Source organism: Rhinopithecus roxellana, chromosome 5, assembly GCF_007565055.1.
Source record: "Rhinopithecus roxellana isolate Shanxi Qingling chromosome 5, ASM756505v1, whole genome shotgun sequence".
NCBI classification, from domain to species: domain Eukaryota; kingdom Metazoa; phylum Chordata; class Mammalia; order Primates; family Cercopithecidae; genus Rhinopithecus; species Rhinopithecus roxellana.
The window spans coordinates 61995853-62016327 of NC_044553.1; the positions used below are offsets into that span (position 1 = coordinate 61995853).

Genomic DNA, 20475 nt, shown 5'->3' on the forward strand with positions numbered 1-20475 from the left:
CAAACAAATGCAAGAACATACCATGCTCATGGATAGGAAGAATCAATATCGTGAAAATGGCCATACTGCCCAAGGTTATTTATAGATTCAATGCCATCCCCATCAAGCTACCAATGAGTTTCTTCACAGACTTGGAAAAAACTGCTTTAAAGTTCATATGGAACCAAAAAAGAGCCCGCATTGCCAAGACAATCCTAAGTCAAAAGGACAAAGCTGGAGGTGTCACGCTACCTGACTTCAAACTATACTACAAGGCTACAGTAACCAATACAGCATGGTACTGGTACCAAAACAGAGATATAGACCAATGGAACAGAACAGAGTCCTCAGAAATAATACCGCACATCTACAGCCATCTGATCTTTGACAAACCTGAGAGAAACAAGAAATGGGAAAAGGATTCCCTATTTAATAAATGGTGCTGGGAAAATTGGCTAGCCATAAGTAGAAAGCTGAAACTGGATCCTTTCCTTACTCCTTATACGAAGATTAATTCAAGATGGATTAGAGACTTAAATGTTAGACCTAATACCATAAAAACCCTAGAAGAAAATCTAGGTAGTACCATTCAGGACATAGGCATGGGCAAGGACTTCATGTCTAAAACACCAAAAGCAACGGCAGCAAAAGCCAAAATTGACAAATGGGATCTAATTAAACTAAAGAGCTTCTGCACAGCAAAAGAAACTACCATCAGAGTGAATAGGCAACCTACAGAATGGGAGAAAAGCTTTGCAATCTACTCATCTGACAAAGGGCTAATATCCAGAATCTACAAAGAACTCAAACAAATATACAAGAAAAAAACAAACAACCCCATCAAAAAGTGGGTAAAGGATATGAACAGACATTTCTCAAAAGAAGACATTCATACAGCCAACAGACACATGAAAAAATGCTCATCATCACTGGCCATCAGAGAGATGCAAATCAAAACCACAATGAGATACCATCTCACACCAGTTAGAATGGCAATCATTAAAAAATCAGGAAACAACAGGCGTTGGAGAGGATATGGAGAAATAGGAACACTTTTATACTGTTGGTGGGATTGTAAACTAGTTCAACCATTATGGAAAACAGTATGGCAATTCCTCAAGGATCTAGAACTAGATGTACCATATGACCCAGCCATCCCATTACTGGGGATATACCCAAAGGATTATAAATTATTCTACTACAAAGACACATGCACAAGTATGTTTATTGCGGCACTATTCACAATAGCAAAGACTTGGAATCAACCCAAATGTCCATCTGTGACAGACTGGATTAAGAAAATGTGGCACATATACACCATGGAATACTATGCAGCCATAAAAAAGGATGAGTTTGCGTCCTTTGTAGGGACATGGATGCAGCTGGAAACCATCATTCTTAGCAAACTATCACAAGAAGAGAAAACCAAACACCGCATGTTCTCACTCATAGGTGGGAACTGAACAATGAGATCACTTGGACTCAGGAAGGGGAACATCACACACTGGGGCCTATCAAGGGGAGGGGGGAGGAGGGAGGGATTGCATTGGGGAGTTATACATGATATAAATGATGAATTGATGGGTGCTGACGAGTTGATGGGTGCAGCACACCAACATGGCACAGATATACATATGTAACAAACCTGCACGTTATGCACATGTACCCTAGAATTTAAAGTATAATAAAAAATAAATAAAATAAAAAAAAAGAAAAGAAAAAAAAAAAGATATTGCAGCCTGAATTTGAGTTACCTTCTGGGATTGGCTAGACCTTGAAAAAGAGAGAAAGGAGAGGAGAGGAGAAGAGAGGAGAGGAGAGAAGAGAGGAGAGGAAAAGAAAGGTGAGAAAATTATAGTGATTCTCCTGGTAGTATAGAACTTCACATCAGAACACACAAGCAATGGGGAAAAGATTCCCTATTTAATAAATGGTGTTGGGAAAACTGGCTAGTCATATGCAGAAAACTGAAACTGGACCCCTTCCTTACACCTGATACAAAAATCAACTCAAGATGGCTCAAAGACTTAAACCTAAGACCTAGGACCGTAAAAATCCTAGAAGAAAACCTGGCAACACCATTCAGGATGTAGGCATGGGCAAAGACTTCATGACTAAAACACAAAAAGCAATGGCAACAAAAGCCAAAATTGACAAATGGGATCTAATAAAACTAAAGAACTTCTGCACAGCAAAAGAAACTACCATCAGAGTGAACAGGCAACCTACAAAATGGGAGAAAATTTTTGCAGTCTATCCATCTGACAAAGGGCTGATATCCAGAATCTACAAAGAACTTAAATTTACAAGAAAAAAAGCAAACAGCCCCATCAAAAAATGGCCAAAGGATATTAACAGATACTTCTCAAAAGAAGACATTTATGCAACCAACAGACATATGAAAAAATGCTCATCATCACTGGTCATTAGAGAAATGCAAATGAAAACCACAATGAGATATCATCTCATGTCAGTTAGAATGGTGATCTTTAAAAAGTCAGGAAACAACAGATGCCAGAGAAGTTGTGGAAAAATAGGAACGCTTTTACACTGTTGGTGGGAGTGTAAATTAGTTCAACCATTGTGGAAGATGTGTGGCGATTGCCCAAGGATCTAGAACTAGAAATACCATTTGGCCCAGTAGTCCCATTACTGGGCATACACCAAAAGGATTATAAAACATTTTATGATAAAGACACATGCACATGTATGTTTATTTTGGCACTATTCACAATAGCAAAGACTTGAAACCAACCCAAATGTCCATCAATGATAGACTGGATTAAGAAAATGTGGCACATATATACCATGGAATACTATGCAGCCATATAAAAGGATGAGTTCATGTCCTTTGCAGGGACATGGATGAAGTGGGAAACCATCATTCTCAGCAAACTGTCACAAGATCAGAAAACCAAACACCGCATGTTCTCACTCATAAGTGGGAGTTAAACAATAAGAACACATGGACACAGGGAGGGGAACATCACACATTGGGGCTTGTTGGGGGTGAGGGGCTAGGGGAGTGATAGCATTAGGAGAAATACCTAACGTAGGTGACAGGTTGGTGGGTGCAGCAAACCACCAGGGCACATGTATACCTATGTAACAAAACTGCAAGTTCTGCACACGTAACCCATAACTTAAAGTATAATTTAACAAAAAAGAAGAAGAAGAAATTGTGGTTGGGGCTTGAGTTACCCTCTAGAACTAGCTAGATCTTGAAAAAGAGAGAGAAAAGAGATGAGAGAAGAAGGGAGAGAGACTTGTGCTGATTCTCCTGGTGGTACCCATGAGGTTGTAAGGAACTAATGTAGGACAGGGTTCTGACTCCCTGTGCATTACCTTTTTCTCCTAAGCCCCATCAGGCAATAACAACCTGCTGCTGCCCCCAGATTTTAAAGCTGAGAAAAGCCAGAGTCCTGCGTTTGTGGCCATCTTTACCATGCTTTGTCAGAAAGAGGTGATGACTATCCTCAGTAGGCAGGGGAGCAGAATGTTGCAAGTTCTTTGGAGTATCAAGCTGTAAGATGTTCCTGTGCCAGAAGAGAAAATGTGATTTGCTGATATCAGTTTGCCTGTGTTATACCATAGCTTTTTGACACAGTTGGAAATTTTAACCTGCCTATTTGGTCTTATTGTAATTTAATAGACAGAAATTATATCCATACACGTACATGAGTTAAATTAAATTGAAGGGTTTTAATGATTCAGCCATTTACTATATTCAGCCAATGCATCAGAGATGGACTCCTAACTTTCCTAAGAAATAACAATTTATTATGGGTTATGGTGACTACTGAGAACAAATTATCATCCATCTTTTTGCATTTTCATTTTGGTCTGTGGCTGAAATCTACAGTGAAATATATTCACAGATTTTTCTTCTGGACAGGGAGATAAAACGTTTTCACTCTCAATCATTATAACTCTTTCTTCCTATGCACCAAGGCATTGGATTCTGGGAAAATTTATATTAGATAAAGTTTCTTGTTTGCTTAATGGCATTACAGCAAGTTTCTTGATTGACAAAATTTGTCCCATTGCATGTGGCCAATAGCAATCCATAGTAAGTCTGTGCTAGGAAAAATCTGTCTTTCAAACATTCACCCGACAATCTAAATGAGTGCATCCAAACTCATCAGAGCAAGCATTCTTATTCTCTTATATCATAAATAAAGCAATTGGAACATTGCAAATCCCTCTGTCAGCCCACTGCTGCGGCAGATGTGGCTGAAAGACTTTTTTCACTCGGGGCAACTCTATAGTTTTACCTTTCAGCAGCATGAAAGTTGGTGACTGATTTGCGTGGTGTCAATGTGTAGATTTATGAGTGTGATTCAGTTGACCACAGCTCTTAATTGTCTACTTATGTTCTCTTCTTTGAGTGAATATAATTGAATATAATATAACGACCTATAGTCCTTCTTATGAGAAAATACAGCTTTTTAAAGTCCAGGATGGTTTAACTAGTGATACAATTATCAGAAAGTGGTTGTCTCTAGGAGGAAAAATTAGACTGGAAAGGGACACAAGGGGACTTCAAGGATGTAGGGAATGTTCTATATATTGTGTTGTTACATGGGTATATATGGTTCTCAAAATACATTAAACTAAACACGTAAGTGCATTTCCTTGTAGAAAAACTTATACCTCATAAAAAAGAATCAAAATAAAATAATATATACACAGAGAAAATTAATGTTTTTAGCTTTCTACAGTTGTTGCAGGAATTTGTTTATACTTTTCTAATTGCTACAGAGCAGCTGTGGTCTGTCGTGATTATGGTCTACTCTGATAACTGTCTGAGACTTGGAATCAACAAAGACTAGCCAGTCGTAATATGCCCTGGGATGCTAAATATACACAAATGAAATGACTAAAGAAAATAAAATGCCCGAGAGCTCTGAGAATGAAGATTTATGGCTACACATAATAATACAAATACATCTCATGAAGTTATGATTGTGTAAAATTAGCTAGAAACCAGAGTACATACGAAATGATCCCATTTAATTAAAGTGCAAAACTAATCTGTGCAGCTAGATGTCAGGATTATTGTTACTTGGGCTGGTAGAGACAGGAAGCAGGTACAAGAGTGGCCTGCCATGTGGGTAATGGCCTTTTTCTTGATATAGCTTGATATAGGTGCTGGTTACATGGGCTTTTCCAAATTGTGAAAACTTACCTAACTTTACAATTGTGCAGGGGCACATTTCTTTCTACATAGGTTATTTTATTTTATTTTGGTTTCTTTTTTATTGAACTATGATTGACATAATAAAATGCACAGACATGATATATTCATTTTAATAAGTTCGAGAATTTTATACACCTGTGTAACTATCACCTAAAACAATATGCAGAACGTTTCCATGATCGCAGAAAAATCACTTTGTGCTCCTTTTTAGTCAAACCCTCCTTCCCAGAGGAAACTACATTTTTACTTCTATCACCATAGTTTAGTTCTTTTTCTTGAATTTTATATAAATGGTATCATGCAGTGTTTTGGGGGAAGGGCTTGGTTTCCATTTGCTCAACATAAGGCTTTAGAGATCCATGCATATTGTCATGTGTATCAGTCAGTAGTTCCCTTTTATCTCCTGTTGATGGACATTTAAGTTGTTTCCAATTACAGCAAGTATAAATGAGGTGCATACACAATTTTTTGTATGGATAATTTATGGGCCTATATTTTCACTTATCTTTGCTAAATATCTGTGATTGTTCTTGCTGGGCCATTGCAAGACCCCAAAGTGATTGTGCCATTTTACATTCTCACCGGCACTGCATGAAATGTCTAGTTGTTCCACGTATTTGCCAATACTGGAGTTGTCAGATGGCTTGTTTTTAGTGCTTCTAATGGGGATGAATGGCACCAGGATGTAGATTTTATTTGCATCTCCCTAATGACTTATGATGTTTAACATATTTTATGGATTTGTCTTAGTCTGTTTGGGCCTCTATAACAAAATATCATAGATAAGTGACTTGGGAACAACAGAAACTTATTTCTCACAGTTCTGGAGGAAGCAAAGTCCAAGATCAAGTTCCCAGAAGATTCAGTACCTAGTGAGGACTTGCTTTCAGGTTGGTAGTCATCTTTCCAGTGTCCTCACATTGCCGAAAAAGCAAGGAAATTCTCTGTGATCTCTTTTACATGGGCATTATTCTCATTACCTACTCACCTCTTAAAGGCCGCACCTCCAAATACCATCACACTGGTAATTAAGTTCTGTCATAAGTTTGTTTAATGTGGTTGCTGCCTTGGTGTCCATTTTCAGGCCTGACATAAGTCATACTTCATCTCCCTTGGCCTAGTTAGAACTTCCCCTCCCTTTGTAGTTGTTCCTCATCCCACTGACCCAAAATCCAACACTTTCCACAGCTGTTAACCAAGATAAATTTAACAGCCAATGCCAGAGTCATGTACATAATTTCTCCCCTTTTTATGTGTTTTCTCTGAACTAGACAGTCCTCAATACCCATGGATAAGCCTAAGGGATAATACCCATGAACCTTAATAAAGGTATATTCCTACAGGCCTCTCTCTCCCTCTGTTTCTCTCTCTCTCCACCTACTGGTTGAGCTCCCTGCTGCCTCCAAACTTCCCATCAGCCTCCCATTGGCACCTATAACCTCTCTGGGACCTGTGAGTAATAAATTCCTTCTATTTTATGCATTTTTGCTTCGTGTCTTTATACAGTGTGTTGGGAGAAGGGCCTGGTTTCTATTGCTCAACATTAAGTTTTAAAGATCCATTCCATTTTACCTGACCCACACACCTAAACCTAATTTTTCCCTTAGTCAGGGCTCTCCTAGGCAGTGGTTATCTTGGCTTATGGTCATTCTCAGGAGAGAGACCTCAAGTCCAAATTAAAAAGACATAACAAATTGGCCAGGTGAGGTGACTCAAGCCTGTAATCCCAGCACTTTGGGAGGCTGAAGCAGGTAGATCATGAGGTCAGGAGATCGAGATCATCCTGGCCAACATGGTGAAACCCTGTCTCTACTAAAATACAAAAACTTAGCCAGGCATGGTGGTGCACATCTATACTCCCAGCTACTCAGGAGGCTGAGGTAAGGGAATCGCTTGAACCCAGGAGGCAGAGGACACAATAAGCCGAGATTGAATCACTGCACTCTGACCTGGCAACAGAGTAAGACTCTGCCAAAAAAAAAAAAAAAAAAAAAAAAAAAAAAAAAAAGACATAACAAATTAAAATCACAACAGATTTCAACACATGAATTTTGGGGGACACAAACATTCAATCTATAGTAGTACTCATTCGTTACAACATTTATGTGCTTTCTTATTGTGTGATTTTTCATTGTTAATTTATGGGAGGTTTTAAATATATTCTGGAAATAATATTTTTTCAGCAATGTCTTTCTTGAATATTTTTTCAGACTTTAGGTTGCTAATTGACTTTCTTAATACTGTCTTTTGATGAGCACCATTTTAAAATTTTATTCAGGTCCTATTTGTCAATCTTTCTTTTTGGTTAGCATATTTTTAAATATACTGGTTAATCTATTCCATATATATATATATATATATATACACACACATACATATATGTGTGTGTATTGTTCTCTCTCTCTGAAACTTATATATCTCAGCATGCATATTGTCTACAATTTCTGTTAAATCCATTGGTATTGTATTACATTTATTTCAAAGTATGTCCAATAAGTCCAACACCTGGGTAGTCTCTTTTTGGGTTTGTTTTATTAACTGTTTTCTCTTTTGACCATGGGTCACATTTTTGTGTGTATGGTTTAATCTCCCAGTGGTTCTTTGCACTTCTTGTATTTGGATAAACCATTTCTTGTAATTATTTTTGAATTTATTTTTTATTCATTTGTGGGTTTTTATTCCTTTTTTGCCACCTTGAGGATGTGACTTTGATTATAGTTTATTGTAATCTGGTTTGGCTCTGGGTGCTTTCAGAGATGGATTCTGTATGAGTTCCTTGGTCTTTGTATGAAATGTCTTTGTATGACAGCTTTCTTGGATGCTGGTTGTAGTAGCAATGTTTTCAGTACGTGAGCAGGTTCATTGTCTCCTGTGGGGCTTGAATGGCAGAGATATCTAGACGCTTGTCTCATTCTCTAGTGGTGTGCACCCTTTTATTTATTTACTTTTTTCCCCAGTATTTTATTCACTGGGTGGAATAGTTCAGGCTTCAGACCAGTAAGAGATGTCCAAGGAGAACAACAACAACAAAAACTGTGGCTAAAGCAGATGGGTAAATGCAATATTAGTGGTGGGCAGAGGTCCCAGCCTTGACAGAAACAGCTGGGGGAACTCTCAGTGAAACGCACTGAGTCCTCTTCAAGAAGAAGGGAGAGAGCCACCTCAGCTAACCTGCCAGTCCAGCAGGAAAGTGATCCACCTCCCAGTCATACTCCTGGCCCAGTGTTCCTGCTATACAGATCATATAGGCACTTCTTCTTCACCTGCAAGCGTGCTGATGTTCCATGTAGACAGTGATTGTGACTCTCCCTCTTGTGTAAGCCTGAACTTGGAAGGCATTTTTCCCATGGGGATGCAATTACCTTGAAGTATTCCAGAAAGGTTGTCTACAGATGCACCCACACTGAGAAGCTCCAGCTGTGTCTGCAGTGGTGGATGAGGGGGAAACAGAATTCGATTTTTCAAGATGCTTCTCTCACCAGGGCTGACTGACTGTTGAGTTAGAGCCACAAGCTTTCCCTGCTGAGCCCAGCACTGCACCTCTGCCCCCGTTGAAAGAAACTTCCCCAAAGCAGAAAATTCTGGGACTCAAGACCGGCCATCTGGATTCTTTTGTCCCACAAGGTGCTCCCTTGATGTGGTGCACTCCCTTTACCCCTAGAAGTAGGAGTCCCTGAGAGCCAGACTACTGTGAATGCTGCTGCTCCTCTGGATCTGGCCACTCAGTGGAACTGATGCCTCCAGGCTGGTGCTGCAGAATGTCTGCAGGTGATCTAGTGATGTGACCTGTTCTCGAGTCTCCCAGAAGTGGCTACCAGCACCAGCTCTGATGGGAGTGGCAGGAGAGTGACTTAGACTCTGAGAGATTGCTTGGTTATGAATAGCTTTAGCGTGTTGGCTTTCTCAAATGCCAGTTATACTAGTAAATGAACTGATCACGTGGACAGGCTGAGGACCTCCTGGTTAGCCAGGGTGTTGCAGGCAATGGTGATAGCTGAGGTCACACTCAAGTTTTTGTTGTTGTTGTTGTTGTTGTTGTTTTTTAATTTTTGCTAAATTTTAATAAGTAAGGAAATTGATTATACTTAGAAGTTAAAATGAAATAAGTGGTTTTCTACTTTATCTTCCAGATGGTAATGGAAATTCAGGGCTTAAAAACACAGAATTTTTAGTTACTAAATATATATTGTAATTGTCATAGTAATATATATACATATATAGCTCTAGCTATTACAATGTACTTAAAATGTACATCATTATCCCAGTTTTTTCTCAGAAATTCTTACATAAAACAAAACAATATTAAATAGCTTTATAGAAGTTTAACTGAAAAGTTTTAGAAATGACTAAAATGTTACATGCAGATGTTGCATATTTAGGGGAGAATGTAGGCCTTCAGTTCAGAGGCATATGAAACTCCCTATACTGAGGACACTCTGTTTTCTGAAAGTGGTTAATGTGAAAAAGGCTGTGCTTTTCCATTAATCACATTTCTTCTTTACCTTTACATTATTGGTTTAAAAAAAGCTATATAAAAATGAATTTAACAGTTTAAAGGCTATTAGCATAGGTACTTAGTTTAATGGAGAAAGAATGCATTTAAGCACACTTTTGTAGTTTAAAAGTTTCTTGGTGCTGTTTTATTCTGTCTACAAATGCTGTAAAAGACTGCATTGGTTGGCCTCCAGCCAGGAGATAGTGCTTGCAAAGGAGCACCAACTGTGGTAATAATGGTGGGATCTGTGCTTGCGTTATGCTACCGGGAGAGGTACTCTGTTGTGTCAAGCAACAGGAAGGGCGATATAGCTCCCAAAAGGCTCAGTCTTTGTGTTAAGCAACCAGAGCTGGTGGAGTGGCAAAGCTAGGTGGGGCTAGGTCAGGGAAGCCCATGTTTTGTGTGCTGGTACAAGCAGAGGCACAAGCTGGCATAAGCAGAGGAGCAGAGCTGCCTCTGTTGCACAGAAGGCACTTCCCCATGTGTACTCTTCCACATGGGGAGTGGGGAGTAGCAGGCAGCAGTAAGCCTCCCTCAGCCCCCACACACTTGGCAAGGCAGGTCTCACACCTGCAGTGTTTCACTATCAGCAGCTAGCTAGATTCCAAGCAGTCTGCACTCAGAACTCATGGCTTCTCCGGCCATAAGCCTTCCCCACAGAGACAGAAATTGTGGTTTTCAGGCCATGCCCCTCCTGATCCACCTGCAAAGCAGGGGCATTTAGCTCCTGTCCTAATGGTTATAGTACACTTTCCGCTTGTCCCTGAGTTCGGGCCAAAGGGGTTTATCCCCACTTAAGATTATATTTGCAAATCTCAGTTGGGAGCTTCTCTCAACCACCACCTGAGCTAGCTGGCAGACTTCTGTGAGGTCCCCTGTGAGGATCAGAAACGGCTTCCATCTGTCCCCACTGGAGACTGGGAATGCATGCAAAGCACACCCCAATGCTGCTCCTTCTCATGTATCCCCTGCAGCTCACTAAATCAGCTCTATGGCTTGGTTAGATTAAGGCTTTCCCTGTAGCCTGGATTGCCAGGTTCCCCAGTGGGCATGTATATCCCAGAAGCAGTTTCTAACCTTCTCACACTCTGGGGACTTACAGTTTTCCAAGTAGCTCACAGTGCAGGCTGCAACCTGCTGCTGCTTTTTTTTTTTTTTTTTTTGAGATGGAGTCTTGCTCTGTCACCAAGTAGGAATGCAGTGGTGTGATCTCAGCTCACTGCAAGCTCCGCTTTCCAGGTTCAAGTGATTCTCCTGCCTCAGCCTCCTGAGTATCTGGGACTACAGGCACGCACCACCATGCCCAGCTAAGTTTTGTTTTTTTAGTAGAGATAGGGTTTCACCATGTTGGCCAGAATGGTCTCAATCTCTTGACCTCATGATCCTCCCACCTCGACCTCCCACTCCCAATGTGCTGGGATTACAGGCATGAGCCACCGTGCCCAGCCTACCTGCTGTGTCTTTTAAAGGGTATGTGGTTTCTTTCAGTTTTCTTGTTAAGTTCCTGTGCTGCTTCTTGGAAGAAAGTTCACGGTATGAGTCTCTACACACTATTTTGTCTTCCCAAGTGAGAGAGGCATGTTGACGATTCCTCCAGTCCACCATCTTGGAGAAAATAAAAACCAAAAAGAATCTTGACCATCTTTTTAATGAAATAGCTTGAAGGGAAGGTAGATACCTAAGAAGAATGGAATAGGTCTCTAAGAAGAAAGCACTAAACATTCATATTTTATAGATTCACAGCAATAATTGGGGCAATGTTCAATTATTACTTGCATCATTTTCTCCTTGGGTACAGGTAATAATCCCGAATAATTCCAGGCACAACTTTTAAGCAGAAAAATCTGAGGTCTCTTCCTTGCACATGTCTTTATAGTTCTCAAGGGACAGAGAACATCTGCCTAGAAAGTCCTCTCTACTCTCCTTTATTCCTTTATCTGAATCAGTTCTATTAAGCCTCCAAGACACAATTAGCATGCCATCTTATAAACATGATAATGCATGTTAGAAACGTTATCTGATGTGGCTTTTTTCAAATAATCTGTGATAAATAATCAGTGTTTTCACCAATTTATCATGGACCACTACAACTGTAAAATACAACACAAATAAATTACTTTGACTTTTGTTTCCTTGATAAATGTACACTGCTACAGAAATTGATCTTCAAATTAAAAAGCTGGACAAAATAAAGGAAATTTTCAGACCTTGGACTACAGATAATACAGAGATAATGGAAATAAATGAAGTGAGTCCTAACATTGCTTCCACTTATTTCCTGGAGGCAGTTTCTAGGCAACAGCACAGGGAGGATTAAACCACAACACAGCACAGCTGCCTCATTGTATTGAGGAATAGAATAAGAGATTGGGGATCCTATAGCATCTAGAAGGTATGAATTAGTGTACCAGAGAGGAGGAATTTGGGGAGAGAGAAAAAGAGAGAGAGACAAAGAGAAAGAGGAGGAGAGAGAGATTCAGAAGATAACTCTGGCTCTGGAGGGGTCACACTTTGTCTGGATGATCTGTATATGTATGAGAGGAAACTCAGACAAAGAGAAGCAACAGGCCAAATAATTTCCAGAGTTCACACAGTGCTGGGCATAGTTTGTACTACTAGCATCCAAGATTCAAGAGATATTGTAATGCGTGGGACAGGCACTAGGATCCTCAGAAAGGTGATAAATTAGTAGTGTGTTAAATTAGTCCCAGAATAAAGGCTGTTAGATAAAAATTAAAAGAAGTCTCAAAAAATCAAAATGATACACAAATTATTTTAACGATCAGTACAATGTCCAATTGTGTTTAAAGTAATATAACAATATTGTGCACTCAACAATGTAAAATACATAACATCTAGCACCCAATCAAAATTATCAAGCAGGTGAAGAACCAGGAAAATAAAGTCTATAACCAGGAGAAAGAAACAGAATTAAAATGATGCAGATTATGTAATTATTATAAAAGGATTTTAAAACAGTGCGTGTAAACTACATATATACAATAAAAATGAATTCAAGGATGTAAAGAAATACAGAAACATAAGGAGGAGAAAAGTGGAAGACATGAAAAGATCCAAGTGGAACTTGTAGAAATAAAAAACAATTAAATAAATAAAAGGAAAAATAAGTTGGACAAGATTAACAGCAGATTAGAAATCACAGGAAAAAAAGCTTAGAGAACTTGAAGAAAAAGCAGTAGAAATGATCTAAACTGAAGCAAAGAAAAAAGATTTAAAAAAAAAGAAATAGTGCTCCTGAACTCTACGAAATCAAATAGTCTAAAATAGGTGTAACTGAGGCCTCAGAGGAAGAGAGGGAGAGAAAGAAAGATACTTAAAGAAATACTGGCTGAAAATTTTTCATAAATACAAAGAAGAAATATGGAGAAAATTACCCCAAGCCTCATTGTAATCAAATTTCTGAAAACCAGTAATAAAAGGGAAAATTTTAACAGCAGTTGGGGTGACAGGATAGAAAGATGAGGAAAGACAGTTTAGGTACAGGGAGTCAAAGCTAAGAATAACAGCCAGCTTTTCATCAGAAACAATGTATGTCAGAACAGAACTTTAAAGTGCTAAAAAAAAAAAAAAAAAACTTTAAAAGATAATATATATATTTTTTTTTTTTGAGAAGGAGTCTCGCTCTGTCGCCCAGGCTGGAGTGCAGTGGCCGGATCTTGGCTCACTGCAAGCTCTGCCTCTTGGGTTTACACCATTCTCCTGCCTCAGCCTCCCGAGTAGCTGGGACTACAGGCACCCGCCACCTTGTCCAAGTAGTTTTTTTGTATTTTTTAGTAGAGACAGGGTTTCACCGTGTTAGCCAGGATGCTCTCGATCTCCTGATCTAGTAATCCGCCCGTCTCGGCCTCCCAAAGTGCTGGGATTACAGGCTTGAGATAAAACCATAAAACTGCATTGTGGGGCTTTTAACTTATGTAGAATAAAAATGTGTTGACAACAATAGCACAAAGAATGGAAGTGAAATGCTGTAAATTTATTACACTGTGTGTGAAATGGAAAAATATTATTCAAAGTCATATTGTGATAAATTGAATTTGTAGTCTGTAAACCATCAGTTCTCAAATGTATTGGTCTCAGGATCCCTTTATAGTTTTACTGAGAAATTCCAAGAAGACTTTAAAGAGGTTTTGCTTATGTGGAATAGAGATAGAGGTAGGAATATATTCCATTAACCATCAGAGTAATGACCTTACCACATATCTTGTAGACCGGAAACCTTGCATATATGCCTGCAAGACTCTGAAAGTAAAAAAGGATGGTAATGTCTTATTATTATTATAAAAATAGTACTGGAGTGCCAGACTCCCTAAAAGGTCTGTCTAGGGTTCCCTGGACCATACTTGGATGACAGCAGTCTTACACCTTTAGCCTTATGAGAGATAGGTAACCTTACTTTAGTAACTTGGCTTTTGAGATGCCATCTTTTTACTTTTTGTTTCTTTTACAATGCCATGTTTAGATGCTTACTACTACACACTTCTCTTCATTACAGAGGCATTTATTTTATTATAGCTGTCTCCTGTTTATTTGTTTTATTAGGGATTTCAGGAATCTCAGTTAAAGGTTCTGGTTGCTCGACATCTGTTGGCCTATTTGTCTAGCGCTTTTAAAATTATTTGTGCTAATGAAACAAGACCAGCAGAATTCATAGCTCATAATTTCGCTAGGATTGGATTTACTTTGTGCAAGGTATGGTTGTAGTATAGTAAGAAGTTAAAGCATAGTTCTTTGCTTACACAAACCATTTTAAAGCATTAGGACTGTGTTACTGAAGACCACTATAGTATTTTTTTTACACAGGCTCTGATGGGAAGTGCTGTCAATATAATAACAATAGCTATGGCAAAAATAAAGTGAACATAAAAAAATCTTCAAATAATAAATATTTATCCTAAATGAATTTTCTCACCAATTAAAATTGCCTACACACTTCAATTCTTAGTAAAATCATGGTCTTGAGTACAGTTACCATGCTGACAAGATTCTCTGGCTAGACAGATCATCTAGCCACTCTTAAATCACTATGCATGCTCAGAAATCCCCAGGCTCAAGTGACTCATTCCAGAAATTCAGACTTACATCACATGTAAAGCTCTGCAAAAAAACACATAAACCAAAACAAAACACGATTCCTGCCTCAAATGGCTTTCACTTGAGTGAAGAGCAGATAGTAAAGCAAATTCTATTCGCTGTCTCTACTCCCGTTAGCCCAGGCACAGGCATCTGGAATGAAGGGTCAGACTAGGAACAGATACTGGATGTATTTAGCACTAGGCAAATAAAGACTGTGTGAATACCTTCTTTACAATGTTCAGATTTATTTTGGTCCTTCTATCTCCCTCTTCTTTTCTTAGTCTTCATATCTAGATGTTTAACTTCTAGTGCTCAGGTGTCTAACACCTGAGTTTGTGGAAGTCAACAATGTTAGGATAGAAGGTAGCACTTACCTTCAGTTTGGGGTGTCCAGACATCCACCTAGTCTGTTCCCCATTCTTTCTATTTCATCACACTAGTTCTGTGGCTAGCTTCCAGAAAGATTTAGTGTAATAGAGCCTTTGGAATAAAAAAATTAAGTTTTATATTAATATAGTTAAATTCTATTAAACTGAGCTTCAAAATCAAAAAGTTCTCCATTTTGCTTGCCAGTTAAATTATTTGAGTAGTGGTTTCTGGAATTTGATCAATTTGAAACTTATTTCATTGTGATTCATTTGTAGTTCTTGAAGCCTACTGTCATTACCTCTTATAACCTTCTTTGAAACTTTTCAATATGGAGGCTAGGATATAAAGGTAAAATTAAGGCTGCCCGACCTTTGAAAGACTCTTTTTCTTGTCTCTTTCTTACTTCCAAAAGCAGATTTTTTTTGGAGATGCAGTGATTGTTTTCTTCTACAATTCAGTTTTTGCTACAGAAGTCCCATAGAGCAGAGGTGGTACAGCTTTGTCAGTCCTTGAGCTTGCTAGAAACAATGTTGAAATAAAATCACTCAGCTCTACATAGCCCCATAAATGTCTTGTCTGGTATAGTGAGAGACACAAAAGTGTAAGCACATTTAGAAAAAAATGTATATTTGGGAGGAGATAATGTATATACTCATAAAAAGGTAATTGGGTATAGAGAGCTTGGGTGAGAAGAGTGAGCTTTAGCCTTGGCTGAGCACACTGGCTTAGGTCCCTTCACTTCTCTGAACCTCAGTTTTTAATCTCCAAAATGAGATTAGTTCTTTGCACCTTGCCTTGTTCACAATGTTATTATAAAGAGTGAATGAGATAGTGCTTATGAAAGTGCACTGTAAAATTAAGTGAACTATATTTTAAAAACATACATAAAATATATAAAACTATATTTCGACAATTTTTTGGAAAAAAAAAGGTCCTTTTGAAATATATTTAAAACATTTTTTGGATGATTTATCAGAAGGGAGAGATCACTGTGAGCTGGGGTGACCAGAAAATTCTTCACAAGATAATAGTGGTCTGAGATAGCCTCTAGGATCGGGAGAAACAATTATGGTAAGCATTCAGACAGGTGTAATGATGGGAGTAAAGGACTATGAGCAGAGCTGTTAATGGAGGACAGTAAATGTCTCCCAACCTCATTCACAAGTTAGACCTAATCTGATGAAGCAGAAAGTTCGTGACTACTGTAGAGGCCATCGAAAGCTACACCATGAGTTTTAATTAACCTTACTCCTATAGGCAAAGGATGGTCATTGAAGGTTGTTAAACAGAGGACTGATGTGATTGCTACTGTGTTTCTTTAAAGAATAAGTCATTTGTAGGGTATGGGAGCAGATTATGGGGAGGAAATGCTGGAAGGAGGGAGGCCAGTTAAAAGCCTGTCACAGAAAACCATGTGTAACATGCTTGTATTAGACCATTCTCACACTGCTATAAAGAACTACTTGAGATTGGGTATTATGAAGAAAAGAGGTTTAATTGACTCACAGTTCTGTAGGCTATACTGGAGGCATGACTAGTGAGGCCTCAGGAAACTCAGAAAATCATGGCAGAAAGTGAAGGAGAAGCAAGTACATTTTCACATGCCCAGCAGGAAAGACAGAGAGAGGGAGCAAAGGGGGAGGTGCCACACACCTTCAAACAACCAGATCTCTTGAGAACTCTATCATGAGAAAGCACTAGGTGGGTGGTGCTAAACCATTAGAAGCCACCTCCATGATCCAGTCACCTCCCACCAGAGCCCGCCGCCAACACTGGGAATTACAATTCACCATTAGATTTGAGTAGAGACAAAGAGAAAAACCATGTCAATACTGAAGATCTAAACCTAGAGCAGTAATTAGTAAGCTACTACACAGGAAAGTTCAAGTCCATCTAATAACACACTAGATCCTGGGACCAGAGCATCCTTTTAAACATGTAGCTCAGTTCTTTATTGAAAAAACAATTATGAAGCCTCTTTTAAATGAAGGCTAATGTGAAGGGCAGTGGGGCTATGAAGATGGATTGAATAAGAATTATGTTCTCAAAATTTAGGCAATGGGATGGATAAGGTTTCTTTTAAAAACTTTTAAAGTATAATACAGATTCAGTAAAGTGCACAAAACTTAAATGTAGAACTTGGCGAATTTTCACGAAGTGAAATCACCTATGTAACCAGCACCCAAATTGAGAAACAGCGTTGCCAACATCCAGAAGCCTCCCTCGTGCTCTTTCCAAGTCACTATCTCCTTATAAAGATAGCTCCTATCTTCACTCTCCTGACTTACAACTTCATAGCTTAGTCTTGCCTTTTTTAAAAATTTCTTTTGCTTTCATTTTTCACTTAGTAATATTTGTGTGATTCAATCTGCCTTGAGCATATGGCAAATTTATTCATTCTCATTGCTGGGTAGTATTTCATTATCATAATTTATTTGTCTTTGAAACTGCTGATGTGCATCTGAGTTGTTTTCCATTTTTAGGATATAATAATCACTGATGTAATACATGTTCTTATTCTTGTACATGTTTTACAAATGAATATATGTAACTTTTTATCGGGCATATAGGTAGAAATGGAATTTCTGCATCTCAGGGAATGCACATGTTCAGTTATAGTAAATATTGCCAAATGCTTTTTGAAATTGTGCCAGTTGACATTCCTTCCAACAGAATATGTGAATTTCTGTTGCTCCATGTTCTTGTCAACATTTAGTGTAGTCTTTTTCACTTTAGCCATTCTGATCATGGTATAGTTATAGATATGAATTTTCGGAACCATAATGCAACATATCAAGTGGTAAGTAGGAACAAAGGTTAAAGAGTGATTGAGAAGTTTAGAGAAGGAAAGATTACACATGTTGTATCTTTGCATCAGGACAGCTGCGTCTTGTAAGATAAGAATGGTGACTATACGTTATCCAGGACCACTCTGCATTTTAATGGTTGGTCTTATAAATTATGAAATGACAATATTCAATGTCTAGGCCACATCTTCTAGACTATCAACCAGCAAAACAGATGTCTTTTCTCACCTACTGTGTTCTGCACTTTCCTTTCTGAAAGTACAGTCATAGGAGGTTGAGACAGAAGTTTAGCCTGTGGAGATGGAGAAAGGACATTCTGTGCAATGGGGACAATTTAAGCAGAGACACAGATCCATGTCCAGACACAGTGGCATCCATATTACTGTTAACAAGCAGAAGAGTGAAGATGTGTCTGCGCTTTGCTGGTGGATGAAACCTTCTCCTAGCTTCCTGGAGCAGGTTATAAATCTCCTCTCTTTTGTATGAGAGCTTGCATTTAAACTGAATACAGGATGAGAATATCTTCTTTGTCAATAATTACCTCATCTTACAAAATATATTAATTCAGCAATCAGTAATATTTCAAGTACATTTTAAAAGTGTTTATGTACTCTTAGAGTAAGAGAGGAAAATCTCCATAACCTATATTTATTGCTTCACGAGTCATCTTTTAGGTGTATATTTGCTCAAGGGAAAAATGTCATTTCTTTGTTAGCTTTTATCTTGATGTGTGGGACTTCACTGGGTTGTTTATTTCAATATTGTGAAAGACTGAAACCAAATTGGTTTGAAGGCTGATGTGAATATTGATTACATCTTAGAGCATTTCTTCTTTGGTCTGTTGGCAAATATGAGAAAATGTACCTTAAATTACCTAGTTAGGGCAATTAAAGCAGCCCTGCCTGCCCCCTGAAAACACTTTTATGTTAAACATCCCTCATGTGCTGCTTCTCTGACGGGCCTGGGGCCTATCAGCAGGGTGGGTACTGGTGGGGGAGCAGCTGCAAATGGGGATATTTACTGGAGCTACAAATAGGGATATAGGGCCCTGTTGGGGTGATTTTCAAGCAGAGCCAAGATGTCGTTGCCTTATCAATAAGTTTTGGCTCTTTCCTTTGAAAAACACGTCAAGGAGCAGTGTGGTGTTTTGAAACTAGCACGTGATTGAAAATCTGATTTAGGTCCTGAACAAATTCTACCCTTTCCATTAACATTGGCTGTCACAAACTGAATCTCTACTGTGTCGACATGCCACGCTAGGCAGCGTGTGAAAACTGTGTATGTATAAAATCATGTATAGTTTAATTTAAACATGTAAGTGTAGTGTAAATATGTATAATTTTAATTCTCAACTCGACTTCACGAGGTAGATTCTATTATCACCATTTAATGGATGAGGAAATTGAGACGTCAATAGGCTAAAGAATCAAAAGTCATGCTGCACTGGCGCTGACAGGATTTGAATCTAGCCAATTTCTATTTTTAATTTTATTAAATTTCTCAAATGTATAGAAAAGTATACAGTATGGAACAATGAAACTCCATGTACCCATCACCCATGTTCATCAAATATTGATTCTTGGTCAATCTTGTTTTATTTATGCCCCAATTACATTTAGCCATTGAATTATTTTTTTAAACCCATTCATACATTTTTAAAATATCATATTATTTTGCTTTGGTTTATTTTAGTACTATCACTAAATTCTGACTTTTTAAAAACACAATCAAATTAGTAAATGTGTTCACATTTTCAATTATTTTACAGCTTGTCTGATTCAGAATTCACCTAAGAGTCACATATTGTGATTTGTGGACATGTTTTCCAAAGAGAAAACATTCAAAATTTATTTTCCAACAGATAACAGTAGCAGCACAGCTACAGGAGTTCCTCCAAAGATCATACATTCACAAGGCATTATTAGCTCAACAGTGAAAAAGTCACTGGTGTGTTCTCTGTGACAATATCCACTTCACAGTATAAACAGATACCATTATTGTGTTCACTTACAATGCCAGAAGAAAAGGCACAAATTCCAAAAAAAATAAAATAATATAAAGGGGGTGGTCGGGGGGAAGCCTAAAATCAGGTGCAATAACCAACAGGCAAAACATTAGCTAACAGTCTCCATTTACATTTCAATCAGGGCCTTCCACATACAGGAGACAGACTTCTCCCAGAAGTTAGGGTTTTTCTTTCTCCTTTTTTTGTTAAACCATTACAGAGATGTTTCATTTGCTCAATATTATTACATATACAAAAGGAGATTAGAAATAAAGGAATCACACAACACCTTGAACATCCAACTCTTTCCACCAATACATTGACTTTTAGGTTTAAGACAGAACCTGGGAATTCTTCAGCGGTCTTAAAATAGGAAAATAGAGACTATGGCTAATAAACAGATAAATAAAGTAGATAAATTAAAAGCTTTCCTATCCAGGACTCACCTGTTCCAACTTCATAGCCTTCATAAAATCCTCAAGAAAAAATAATCTTCCTAAGTTGTACCAAATAAACAAAACAAAAA

At 38.3% G+C, this 20475-nt stretch overlaps 3 gene segments (V, D, J or C); all 3 read right to left on the reverse strand.

The window, feature by feature from the left end:
* Window positions 1-20475, reverse strand: part of LOC104674124 — an 840972-nt gene that overhangs the window by 534643 nt on the left and 285854 nt on the right.
* Window positions 1-20475, reverse strand: part of LOC104656245 — a 632938-nt gene that overhangs the window by 499895 nt on the left and 112568 nt on the right.
* Window positions 1-20475, reverse strand: part of LOC104656285 — a 576427-nt gene that overhangs the window by 478697 nt on the left and 77255 nt on the right. Inside the window, 1 exon segment of the V gene segment in view lies at window positions 16309-16313. Coding sequence covers window positions 16309-16313 — 5 coding nt within the window.